The sequence below is a fragment of the Tamandua tetradactyla genome, chromosome 26 (assembly GCF_023851605.1).
Source record: "Tamandua tetradactyla isolate mTamTet1 chromosome 26, mTamTet1.pri, whole genome shotgun sequence".
In the NCBI taxonomy this organism is placed as follows: Eukaryota; Metazoa; Chordata; class Mammalia; order Pilosa; family Myrmecophagidae; genus Tamandua; species Tamandua tetradactyla.
Window position 1 is genome coordinate 10,773,300 of NC_135352.1, and position 13,733 is coordinate 10,787,032.

Consider the following 13,733-nt stretch of genomic DNA (forward strand, 5'->3'; position numbering starts at 1 on the left):
AGCTTATCTCCGATGTACTTCAGAAAGCTGCAGCTGTGCCTCTGGCCAGAACTGGCTACTGTGATGCTTTTAGGCAGCAGTAAATCTTTTCTGGTCAATTCAAATGTCACAAAATCAATGCCCTGGCTTGGAAAAAGAAAAAAAAAAAAGGAACGTATAAGCTATTAAAACATTTAGTATTAGAATTTACCTTAAAAAAATAATCTCTCAGAACTTCACAACATACTTTTTGACATGTCCCAAGATCAGGAAAATGTTTCAGATTTTCTTTGTTTACTTCCATTTGCAAAATTATGGAATAATTTAGTTGTAGAGTTTTTCACAGGCTTATCTTTCTTTGAAAGGTTTCGATGACTAAACCTATTCAGGCACATTATATCTGAAAACTTAGGTGTTAAAGTAACCTTGTCTTCATGGTGAATTTTGCTTCTCTTTGCAAGATCTGTACTTGCTTTTTATAGCCTGTCATTTCATCTGGGTATTATTTCCCGGTCACTTTGCCAGGTGGGAAGAGGCAGCAAATGCAGGGATGTCTGTCAGATCTTTAATGATGCTTCAGGGATTTGACAAAGATACAAAGCAGTGTATGCATAAAGGAGTTTCTTCCCTAATTATACCTGAAAAAACAAGTCCTTTTTTGTTTTATCTTTGCCACTTAAACCAGTGTGTGTGAAATGATCTTAAAACACAACACAAGCACGACTCAAGTGTTTACTGAGTTTCTATAATACATTATTCTACTTCTTACTGAACATAATGCCTGGAAAAGGTATCTTCCTTCATTACCATACAGAGGAAAAACAGAATCCCTACCCTCAACTCTCTTTTAACTCTAAGAGATTTTACACACTTTATTAAGAGCCAAATATTCTAATCTCTTGTTTTTTTTCTCTTAAGAAATAGTCATCAACGACAAAAGTAAAAGAAGATAGAGAAACAGGAGAAACTGGATTATTTTTTAAAAGGGAAAACTCCTCCCTCCTTCATGGACATTTAGAACAGCTTGACTAGTCATGGTTTCATCCCTGTCAACTCTCCATTAGAAAGCTATTGCAATGACTCAGTGCAAACAGCAGTATATTGGTCGGTATTGTTTTAAGAGCGTGGACTCTGTTCACTCAGGGATTATTAAACTAAGTCTCCTGCAATCAGACAGGCTAAAATGGCACATGTCTAAAAAATGATGTGCCTTACTAAAGGATCTTACACTTTTTTAAATGACTGCCAAGGAAGCTATTTAAATGTCTGATTACAGAAGACAAAACTAACTTGAGAAAAATCCTTTCATGCATTGTACCATGCCCTGAACAAAATAAAACTGCCTCTAATAAGCGCTCTGTAACCGAAACTATAATCTGGGCAGGACAGCAAGAGTCTCAAACTACTGAGAGGTGAGCCCTATAAATGTTTTATGACTTGATGCAATGTCAGGAAAAACAATTGAAAGGCAAATGTGGGAGAAATGGTTAGAGAACAGGGAAAAGAGATGCAGCAAAATAACATTAGCATGGGGTGGCTGGGAACAAAAAGGTGAAGAGTAGGTGAAAAGAAGTCTAAATCGGAAAAAGTAAGACACAAAATAACAGTCCCTGGTATATGGACATGAAATTTATGTATATATAAAAGGATGGTCTATGATTTTAATTTTAAAAAAGTGTTAGAAGTAAACTGAATTTAACTTAAATTCGAGCATGACTTGCAGACAATGAAGTTTAGGGCCCCCACCCACACCCCAGCTTTAACAATCGGGCTAGAGGAAGCTGCTGTTAGAACACCAATTCATACCAGGAGCTGAAAAGATCTTTTAACTCATCATGTCAATGCCACCCAATGCATCTCAGTCACATGATCGGCTTTAACAAAACTGTGCAATTAAAATGCAAGAAAAAACGGAAACAGCTACATGCCTGAGAACCTCTTATGGGACCTCAATCCCGCCCCTTTCCTTTTTGCATCTCTCTCTCTCTACTTACAAAGTTTAGGAGCAGTTTGGAGATTAGTTTCTGTTGTTTGTGGCTGAGTTGCTGACTTGGGTGTTCTCACCTCGGGGTTCCGAGTAGGTGGAGGAAAGGATGGTGCAGTGGACGGCAGGAAAGAAAAAGCAAAAATGCGGTTCTTCGGGGGTGGTGCAGCTGAAGGTTCAGAGGATGCAATGGCACCATCACCTTGTGCTGTAACTTGAACCCCAGTTTCAGATTGAGCCCTAGGGACAGGTGAAGTGTATGCCTCAGATGACACCCACACAGCTGAGGCAGCAGTTGGATCCAGAGAAATAATAGGGTCCTGGCCTAACCCCCCAGGGTCAAGGTGAGTGGGAGAGTCATACTCAAATATCTTGTCCACAAACACCCACTTGAGGCCAGCAATGCAGAGGCAGAGGCTGACCAGGCAAGCCAGAATGGGGACAATGCAGATTTTCTCTGAGTTGAGGCAACCTCGCAGGTGCTCAGCTTCCAGGCACACACAGCAGGGAACAGCCAGACCCACGAGTCCGGGGGTTCTCCCATCTTCAGTCTGGGTCTCTGGCATATCTTCTGCTGCCGGAAGCTCATCAAAAGATGGGTCTGGACTCAGCTGAGTGGAGGGGCTGGACGACCTCTCAGCAGCTAACTCAGACATGTCTGGGGAATAAATCTCCATCGGCTCACCTCCAGAAGGCCTGGCCTCTCCCTTGGTCCATTACCATGCAGAGCTCTCCCCAACCAAATGATACAGCATCTTAGAGAGGGAAATCAATAAGTAGTCCAAGTCCAAGGCCATTATCAAAAGCAAGAGGAGTTCGGGAAGAAGGACCGGGGAAAAAAAAAAAAAGCTTCTAGTAACTACAAAATTAAAAGTATATGGTAGTTTTTTAGCTGCTGCTTCCCGGCCACTTTTCTAGTTCTTTTCAATGCTTCTTCAAATCATCCCAGCTTGTCCAAGGCACGGGGGCCAAGAAGAGAAAACGAGCTGAGTGCTGTTTGATTAAGTAAACCAGTAGCCCAAACTGAAAGGCAGGCTTCTCACCTCGAGCATCTGAAGCTGGTGTCTGCTTAGATGAAGAAAACAACTGTCATGCAGGAGAAGTAAAAGCAAAAGCAGGACCAGGGGTGGCGGCGGCGGCGGCAGCAGCGGCGGCGGCAGGAGAGGCAGCAGCGCCAGTAGCAACAGCATCCTGTTGTGTTAATGCGAAGGCTGAAAGAGGCTGAATCATTACAGAGCAGCAGGTGCCTGCCCTCCGAGCATCCCTGCAAACAGTATCCTCACCGAGGGATCCGAAGGGAAGAGTACACCCGGGAGGGGCGGTGACTCCCTTCCCCGCCCTGCCTCCACCCCCGCCCCCCAACCACTCCTCTTTGTCCTTCTTGAGTCTCATTCACTTTCTTTCTCTGCGGCTCTTCCCGTCTTCATCCTCCCCGTCTTTCTTTTCCGTTCTCATCCAAAGACGGTCTCCCTCTCTCTCTCTCTCCCGTTATTTTTTCCCCTCTGTCCTCTCCCAACCCCCACCTTCTACCCACACTCTAGAGCTGAGGCTGGTCTGAGTGAAATCAGGAGACCCAGCAACACAGGACTGCCAGTGACTTCCTATTTTATCCAATTAGAAGGAATAAAGGCCATCAAATCAAAGAGAAGCAGGCAGGCACCAGTTAAGCTTAGCCCCCCAGAGCCCCCACCCCTCTTGTTTCCCTTTACAAAAGCAGCCCCAGACTTCCACCCCCACCTTGCCTGCTTTCAGTCTTGTTGGCTCTCTTTCCTTCACCCCACTGTGGGGTCAGAAAAAGCCAGCAATCAATGCTAGCAATCTAACAAAGCTGGGATGGGGAGGGGATGTAGGTAGGACCTTATGGATTGGACCTGAGGCTTGGCAAAGTCTGATATCTGATTCCTCCCGAGAGAGGTAAGCTTTTCAACAGCAATTTCTTCCTGCCTGCTGCCGAGAGATAGCATTCCTTCTTTAGACCTCTAATAAGTTTTGTTCGCCAAGAGGACTGTTATTACCTGATTTTCAACCAACAGTGAGAAAATCTTTGTCTAACCATGGACAGCTCTGCCTCTGGACCATTAGGGAGACAAATGGCTACAGCCCATTTTGGAAATAGGTATTTCTGCAATGATTGCATGAGACTTTGTACTGCCCAGTATGAAATGTGGAATGTAGGCAGGCAGCAGAAGGGGGCACTGGAGAAGGGGAAAGAGCTCCATATACCCCCATTCTGGTTCCCGTTAAATTTCCACTTCCCTCGTCCCACTGCAAGTCAGCCACAGACTAACACTGAGCTAATAAGAAACATTGGGAAGTATCAGAGCCACGAAGGGAGCAGAGGCTACCACTTCATTTTTAAATTAGCCTTTCACTGCGACTCCACACTGCGGAGATTTGAATTCCCTTGGCTCTGTAATGCATATCACATGTCCTCAGCTCTAACAGCACTGCAAGTATTAAGAAGAGTTTTCTATAGAGCATGCCTTTTGGGTTAGGTTTCAGTAGCTTTACCTTACAGACAGTTTCAATGCTGGTTAAAAAAGAACAAAAAAGACAGCAATACTTAAAATACTGGAAGAAATACATAGTCTTTAATAGAGAGCACAGGCTCCCCTGAAGCTTCTGTTGCATGTCAATGCACAGTACAAATATTTAAACCTTTAACCCACACTGTACTGTGATGGACACACAAATAGTTTCCAAGGAACCATTTTGCTCACCTCTGTCAGTAGGAGTCTTAAAAATTCTCTCTAAATCTATACCACATTACTATTATAGGACTCCCAGCAGCAGTAACATTTAGACCTCAGGTCCTCAGAAATGCTGTTTTAAACACATCATGTTGTGTGCGGCCACACTCTTCCCTGTGTTGGCATATATCTTTACTTTTCAATGGGCATGAACAAGAATATGCTCATTCTGCTCAAAATGAAACTTGCCACATTTACAAATGACTTCGAGGGTACTCATATTTTAAAATGTACGTGCAATCCTGCAACTAACAACAACAACAGACAAAAGCCTAAATAAATGTACATAGTTATAGCCATAACTGCATGTATAGAATAGTTACTGGCATTTTAAAGTAATTCCTATGCTTACTTTCTAGCTTAACTCTTTGATATTAAAGCAGTGAGAGCTTTCTTGAACAAAGCATGCTGGCAATGGACAGGAAATTTCATCCTGTAGAAAATCTATACTGAAGCATTTATTGCATTCAAACTGACAGGTATTGAGATCTTATTCATGTAAATATTCAGAAACAAGTAATTTTATGCTAAGTAAAGGGAACATATAATTCCTTCAAAGAATGTTTAGTTTAAATATGTGGCACTTAACTTCTCAATCTTGCCCCCAAACCAATGTCAACTATAATATGATGGCATTTCACGAATGTTCAAGGTCATCTAAATCTCGAAGGCCAAGATGAGGTCCAGGTAGCCACTATCAGGCAGGTATGACAAGGTACCAAGGACAATAACCCACAATTGAGAAAAGTGATCTTCAATTTGCACCAATGACTAATAGTCTCCTCACCTTAGCCATCAAGAGCACACACATTTAGCAGACAAGTAAATCACTGGGCACTTTCCTACTCTATAGTAGCTATATTCACAGTTTCCAACACTCACAGAGGGAAATCATGCATTAAACAAAGATTATAAAAAAAAAAACATCAGAGACAGGATACTGTGAGCTGGAATAGTTATTCTCTCTCCTGGACTATGCAAATCAATGACCTTCGGATATATATGTGACCTTCCTAAAAAGGTACTCCATGAACCTTATGGCATCCTGGTGCAAGAAGATCAGTTTACAGGAAGCCAGTTTCCTATAATTTTTTTCCCCCTCCACATTGGAAGGTGAGCATAACTGGGAAAAGAGCCTGGGACAGGAGGTGAAGAATAAAAGGTATTCTTCATTATTCTATCCTTGGCTCTAAGAGCCAGAAGTTACCTTTATCCCTCGATCAATTCCTTTAGAGCAATAAAGAAGGAAGGTGGAAAAGGGCAACATGAACGAGGCTAGACATCAGAATTTTCTTCAGAGAAAATATACATGTTCATAGGAAAAAATTCAAAGTTATAACCTTTATCCCTTCAAGCACTGTCCTTTTAAAGCTCAGACATACCCTTATTTCCATATCCTCTTTAAAACATGGACAAGGGGTCATTTTTTACTACCTTCTTAAAACGACATTACCATCTTGCCTCAACCAAAATATTAAAAAAAAATACAATTATTACAGCTCATTCTTTGTGTCAGGCACTCTGCTAGGGTCTTTACATACGTTATTTGTGATCTTCACTGAGCCACTGCAGTATGTATTTTCTTGAAAATAAAGAAATGTGGGTTCAGGTAACTTAGGTAACTTAGCCATAGACACACTTCTAGTAAGTGACAAGGCCAAGAGTTGAATCAAGCTCTAGCTCCAAGGTTCAAGCTATTTTGGCTGGATAATACTGCTTCTCTATTTTAATCAAGAGCACATATCATTATGTATTGATTGCATATTGCCTCAGTAGGAGAGCAGTAGAGTAAAAAAGCGTAACTGTAAAGTAAAAATAGGGCCACAGTGGCTCAGCAGGCTGAGTTCTTGCCTGCCATGCTGGAAACCCAGGTTCGATTTCTGGTGCCTGCCCATGCAAAAATAAATAAAGCAGAATTTGGTGCCCAACTATTTAAAAATAAATAAATAAAAATAGGCATTGTTCCCTTAATGTAGTTTATAATCAACCTTAAAGGTACCTACTTTCCAAAATAAGAGCCTTTTAATACATTGCCTAATGGTTTTCAGAAGTTAAAAGGATTGGCCTTTAATATATTATCTTCTTATAGTTTAAATCAAATGAGTTCTTCCATGGTCTGTCTCAGGACTTACTTTGGGAATGTGTTTCAGTTACGTGTTGCTGTAAAACAAACAACTCTAAAATATAGCTTAAAACAAAACATTTTATTATCTCTCACTACTCTGTGGATTTACTGGGTAGAGATGGATGGGGCAGTTATCAGCTGGAGGGGCAATTGGGCTAAAACATTCAAGTGGCTTTGGCTTCCCACAGCATGATGGCTGGGTTCTGAGAGGAAGCATCTCAAGAGGGAGGAAGCAAAAAACTGATGGTCCTCTTAAAGACTGGGTCTAGAAGTCACATAGGGGGTGGGCCACAGTGGCTCAGCAGGCAAGAACACTTGCCTGCCATGCCAGAGGACCCGGGTTCGATTCCCGGTGCCTGCCCATGTTTAAAAGAAAAAAAAAAAAAAACCCATGTTAAAAAGAAAAAAAAAAATAGCAGTCACATAGGTTACTTCCACTGTACGGTAAATTGGATTATGTGCTCTACAGAAAGACAGCATCTTAATCTGCATTCTTTTGACTGTGAACCCATTTGTAAACAAGATACCTTGAAGCTGCATTATCAGTTAAGGTGTGGTCTCATTTGTGAATAAGATCTTCTAAGATCCTAATAAGGTATGGCCAAATTGAATTGGTTTACCCTTAATCCATATTCCTGGAGACCTTATAAAAAGTCAAAAGTCAGAAAAAAGCACAGAAGAAGATCAAATCATTACCTGTAATGGGAAGAGAGGCAAGTCAGGGAGCCCCAAGATTGTGGAAAGTAAGCATCAAAACACTACAGAAGTCAAGGAGAAAGTATGGCCTTGTCGACACGTTGATTTTGGAATTCTAGTCCTAAAACTGTGATTCAATAAATTTCTGTTAAGCTAACTCATTGCTTAGTACCTGTCACAGCAGCCTGGCAAACCAAGACATAGTTTATCTTAACGGTTAAGGGTCCCAGTGCCAGCATAAAGTGCAATAGAAACAGTGACAGGAATTTGCAGTCACCACTAATACATCACAAAAGGTAAGGGAAGTAAATATTAGTGACTCAATCTAGGTCAAGAGGAAGACATAGTGATATAAAATAGCATTTGAAAGTCTAAGTACATATTTTTGTTTTCTGATCAATTTTCATCATATTCCAGCTTCCTTCTAAGCCACCTCCGATGAAGGGAAAACTATTATATCATCAAATTAAAAAATACTCAGATTTCTCAAATGCTTCAATTCAAGTTAGGTTATGCAGTTTTCTACTTGCATTAATTAATTTATTTTATTTTCAGAACTATGTAACTGTTCTAGTTTGCTAGCTGCCGGAATGCAACACACCAGAGACGGATTGGCTTTTAATAAAAGGGGATTTATTTTGTTGGTTCTTCAGAGGAAAGGCAGCTAACTTTCCACTGAGGTTCTTTCTTACGTGGAAGGCACAGGATGGTCTCTGCTGGTCTTCTCTCCAGGCCCCTGGGTTCCAACAACTTTGCCCGGGGTGATTTCTTTCTCCATCTCCAAGGGCCCGAGCTGAGCTGCAAGTGCTGAGATGAGGAATGCCAAGCTGCTAGACTGTGCTACATTGCGTTCTCTCATTTAAGCACAAGCCAATTAAGTTAAACGTCACTCATTCCAGCAGACACGCCTCCTAGCCAACTGCAGATGTAATTAGCAACAGATGAGATTCACCTACCATTGGTTCATGTCCACAGCAACAGAACTAGGTGCTTTCACCTGGCCAAGTTGACAACTGAATCTAACTACCACAGTAACATAGCTCCAGAAGATGGGAGAAGATGGTGAACATCATTTTGCTTAAAAGTGTTAACCAAACTAATTTTTTTCTTTTACATTTTTTCCCTGTATTTGGCTGCTATTCCTTTCTCAAAATGTTCTCTCTGAAGAAATCTAGCCTAGCTCCTAAGTTTCAGGGCTGAAGAGTAGAATTCATTTCTTAGTATCTAATATCGATGATGATAATAAATCAAATAGATGATGATAGCAGCAATTTCCTTTTTGAATTGCAATTTCTAGAGACAATTATGTATTACATTATAATTATTTAATTGGTAAAAATTTTGAAATTATGATTTTAACAGGAAAGCTCCTGGGCTTAAGGGTAACCTTAAATATGCTGCTTCTACGAACAAAAAATGGATCTATTAACCTCTTTCCCCTTATCCAAAAATCACACGCCCCAGCTCAACTCTTAGCTCCTCTGTGGAACTCTTCTTATGCTTCCAAATCGCAGATGCAGCCGTCTTCAATTGTACACAGTCATACATTATTTATTTACATCATACATACAGGGCTTAAGAATGCAATTTATTTGAAGGCAAGATTACTAGCATCTGGCCATACAGAATCTAGAACCATGCCATCCATCCAATGTATAACACTGAATTATACAGATTATGGTATAATTATGGTACCTCTAATAATTGATAGGCTTCTGTCATATCTATCTCTCTATCTAAAAGCTGATGGACTTGTGTCATATCCATCCCTCTATCTAAAATTCCCTTTCTATTACCCTCCATTTTTTCAGATATTTTAAGGTCCAGTTCATATATTTCCTCATTAATAATTTTTTGTCATTACTCCAAAGTATCACTTATATGAGTTTATTTTGTTCTAGTGAAGCTCTGTCAGCTAACTACACTTAACTTTCAACTGCCACAAACTCTTTCAGTGGATGGAAGGTTTGGGATAACCAAGATTTTACCATTTTTCCTTTAATTCTTCTCTCCCAACTAAACAGAAAAGTTCTTTGTGAGCAAACCAAATCCATGTGCTGTCTATGTTTTTCTAAATTATTTATGATGCTAAATGGGTCAGATGGAATTCATTTCATCTTGCTGGGCAAGTATTTTCTCTGCATTTTAAGGGTGAGTCAAGACTCTAATTATACTTTACTCATTCACAGTAAAAATGTCTTTGGAGAAGCCAATTTGACATAATTTTAAGAATTATACTATGAGATACTGTATCAAGAGCTTGATATTGACTGTGCGTCTTTGTTCACATTTTATAAAAAGATGATCAGTTTACTCTGGCATATTGTGTCCTTTATGATCTTAGATCCTTTAGAACCCAAGATAGAGTAAATGATCTCTAAGAGTTTGTGCTGGTTTGAAAGGATATATGCCCCCTAAGAAAAGCCATGTTTTAATATAAATCCCATTTCATAAAGGTAGAATAATCCCTATTCAATACTGTATATTTGAAACTGTAATGAGATCATCTCCCTGGTTGATGTGATTTAGTCAAGAATGGTTGTTTAACTGGATTAGGGGATGACATGTCTCCACCCATTTGAGTGGGTCTTGATTGGTTTATTGGAGTCCTATAAAAGAGGAAACATTTTGGAGAGAGAGACTCAGAGAGAGCAGAGAATGCTGCAGCACCACGAAGCAGAGAGTCCACCAGCCAGCAACCTTTGGAGATGAAGAAGGAAAACGCCTCCCGGGGAGCTTCATGAAACAGGAAGCCAGGAGACAAAGCTAGCAGATGATACCGTATTCGCCATGTGCCTGTCCAGCCGAGAGAGGAGCCCTGACTGCGTTCGCCATGTGCCTTTCCAGATGAGAGAGAAACCCTGAACTTCATCGGCCTTCTTGAACCAAGGTATCTTTCCCCGGATGCCTTTGATTGGACATTTCTATAGACTTGTTTTAATTGGGACATTTTCTCGGCCTTAGATCTGTAAACTAGCAACTCATTAAATTCCCCTTGTTAAAAGCCATTCCGTTTCTGGTATATTGCATTCCAGCAGCTAGCAAACTAGAACAGATTTTGGTACCAGGAGTGGGGTGCTGCTGCTACAGTTTGCAAATACCAAACATGTTGGAACGGCTTTTTAAGTGGATAAAGGGAAGATTTTGGAAGAGTTGTGAGAAGCTTGATAGAGAAGGCCTAGAATGCTTTGGAGAGACTGTTGGTAGAAATGTGGACTCTAAAGACACTTCTGATGAGGCCTTAGACAGAAATGAGGTCCATGTTATTGTAGACTGGAAGGAAGGCGATCCTTGTTTTAAAATGGCAGATAATCTGGCAAAATTGACTGGTAGTTTTGGCTGGAAGGCAGATTTTAAAAGCCATGAACTTGGATATTTAGCAGAAGAGATCTCCAAATTAAATGTTGAAAGTGCAGTCTGGTTTCTCCTTGCAGCTTATAGTGAAATGCAACAGGAAAGAGATAAGCTGAAAACTGAACTCTTGAGTAAAAAGAAACCAGAAATTGAGGTCCCGGAAAATTCTGGGCCTACAGAAAGGGAGACTACAGAGTATAGTGTGAATTTAACCAAATGTGGAACTAGCCAGCCATTTCAGAGAAAGTCAGGATCGGACATGGAGTTATCCAGGAAAGATTTGTGGAAACTCCTTATGTCTGATGGGCATGATCCAAGGCTACTGCATAGAAAGCCAACGAGAGTGCTGTGGGACCTGTATAAACAGAGCTGCTGCCAGTCTGGACTGAGGGGTTCAGAGAAGGGACACATTGGAGGAAAAATAACTTCAGAGGCAAAACCGTGGAGACTGAGGTCTGAAGTCAAGAAGCCTCGGGCAAGGAGAGCGGACCCACCCAAGCCCATGGAGAGGGTGAGTTTGCCCCAAAGGCAGAGAATGGGCCTTCCACCTCATTGCAGTGGGAGAGTCATGCCGCCTCAGGTCTTGGAGAGAGTGAAGCACGTTCCTTGGGGTTTGGGGAGAGCCTGGCTGCCACCACATGGAGGGGTTGAGCGTGTGCCCCGGAGATGGCAGAGAGCCCGGGTGTGGCCCCAATGCTTGGAGAGGGTGGAGCCGAGAGAAAGGTGGTCTCCCCAATATCCCCCAAGGTTGCATTCAGAGAGAGGCAGGCGTAGGCATTTGGAAAGGGTGGGACTGCCACTTTCTAAAGCCCTGAGGATAAATGAGTCTCAGACTTTGAAATCTAATGGACTTTGCCCTGCAGGTTTTCGAAACTGTATGGGTCCAGTGACCCCTGTGTTCCTTCCTCCCTATGGAAATGTGTCTGTGTATCCTGTGAATGTTCCTTCTTTGTATGTTGGCAGCAAATAACTTGTGGATGAGTTTTCAAAGGTCCAAAGCAAATGGAGAAAATTTTGCCTTAGGACAGACCATGCCTGTAACTGACTTGATGACATTTTATACTGTCTCTAATTTTGTACTTCATTGTATTGCTACTGAAAGGTTTAAGGTTTCTAATATTGTTATGAAATTAATGTATTTTGTATTTGGGAAAAACATGTCTTTTTTAGGGGCCAGAGGGTGGAATGTGCTGGTTTGAAAGGATATATGCCCCCTAAGAAAAGCCATGTTTTAATATAAATCCCATTTCATAAAGGTAGAATAATCCCTATTCAATACTGTATATTTGAAACTGTAATGAGATCATCTCCCTGGTTGATGTGATTTAGTCAAGAATGGTTGTTTAACTGGATTAGGGGATGACATGTCTCCACCCATTTGAGTGGGTCTTGATTGGTTTATTGGAGTCCTATAAAAGAGGAAACATTTTGGAGAGAGAGACTCAGAGAGAGCAGAGAATGCTGCAGCACCACGAAGCAGAGAGTCCACCAGCCAGCAACCTTTGGAGATGAAGAAGGAAAACGCCTCCCGGGGAGCTTCATGAAACAGGAAGCCAGGAGACAAAGCTAGCAGATGATACCGTATTCGCCATGTGCCTGTCCAGCCGAGAGAGGAGCCCTGACTGCGTTCGCCATGTGCCTTTCCAGATGAGAGAGAAACCCTGAACTTCATCGGCCTTCTTGAACCAAGGTATCTTTCCCCGGATGCCTTTGATTGGACATTTCTATAGACTTGTTTTAATTGGGACATTTTCTCGGCCTTAGATCTGTAAACTAGCAACTCATTAAATTCCCCTTGTTAAAAGCCATTCCGTTTCTGGTATATTGCATTCCAGCAGCTAGCAAACTAGAACAGAGTTCTATACAGAAGGATTTTTATTGTACACGATAGTTACAGTGAGTTTACTTTAATGAAACCTATCAATTTTGTTCTCCCCAAAGGGAAAATCATTAGTTATATACAAACACAATTTATTTTATTTTTAATTTAACAAGTCAACTTAAAAAAAAATTACACTGGACATGTTTTGAAACTAGATGGACTTGGTGGTTACATAACATCATTAATGTACTAAATGCCAATGAATTGATAACTTTAAAAAGATTTTGTGTTGTGTCCATTTTACCTCATAAAAAATTACACTAGACATTCTTCATGGTTCCAACTTCCCTAACATTTCCTTTTTAAAGAATGTGTGATTGCTGACCAGTTTCATTAGCGGCCTCAATTGAAATAACGGGACTCATGTGTAGGCTGCTCTTTCTTCTACAAACTCTCATTAGGTAATGTGGCCCTGAATGTCTGATAATTATTAATTTAGTACAGACTCCAAATTGATGGTGATGATGTGATACTTTATCCTAAGGACCCCAAAAGCACAAATAAAGATACAATAAATTGATATGTCATTGAGAGTTTCAATTCAAAAGATGTTGTATAAGAGATGGGACTTCTGGGGAAGACGACACGGTAGAGAGCTGCGGTACTCAATCCATCTCCAAAAAGCTCTACAGGACAGGCAGAAATGGTCTGAAACAATTGCTAAGGGGCTCGGGAGCCCAGGGGAGCACTGGGCAGCATCCTGGGAAGAGCAGGATGAGGAGGCTGAGACACTATGGCAAAGAACTGTGAGTAAAGTGCTCAGCGATGACTGCCAGTGTGGCTGGATTGCATTTGGTTCCTGGCTGGCTGCTGCAGATGGAGAGGGATGTGAAAGCCCTTTCCTCCAAGAAGAGGTGGGGGCATGGCTTGTACTGATCACAGCTTTTGGTCAGCAAGTTGTGATTGCTAAGTCCCGGCTTTGAGCCGTGGTTTTAGCCCACACGGGAGAGGGACCCCCTGGTC

The 13,733-nt window shown here is 41.4% G+C and overlaps 2 protein-coding genes across 7 annotated transcripts in view; both read right to left on the reverse strand.

Annotated features, from left to right (window-relative positions):
- The window catches only part of NRG1 (neuregulin 1), a 1,096,123-nt gene that overhangs the window by 109,492 nt on the left and 972,898 nt on the right, over positions 1–13,733 (reverse strand). Inside the window, exon 1 of one of the 6 annotated variants that reach the window (XM_077144413.1) lies at positions 1,974–2,950. The exons of 4 other annotated variants lie outside the window; for them this stretch is intronic. In XM_077144413.1, coding sequence (XP_077000528.1) covers positions 1,974–2,640 — 667 coding nt within the window. In that variant the 5' untranslated portion in view covers positions 2,641–2,950. Of the gene's footprint in view, positions 1–1,973; positions 2,951–13,733 lie in introns of those variants that run through there. One more of the 6 variants, XM_077144412.1, reaches the window with a different exon arrangement.
- Positions 2,964–3,286, reverse strand: LOC143669833 (uncharacterized). The gene has a single exon (XM_077144418.1). It carries the CDS (start codon positions 3,151–3,153, stop codon positions 2,965–2,967), a length of 189 nt encoding a protein of 62 aa, XP_077000533.1. The 5' UTR covers positions 3,154–3,286; the 3' UTR covers position 2,964.

Excerpts from the sequence above, each read along its gene's own strand:
- LOC143669833 (XM_077144418.1), bottom strand. The coding sequence starts at position 3,153 with ATGCTGTTGCTACTGGCGCTGCTGCCTCTCCTGCCGCCGCCGCTGCTG.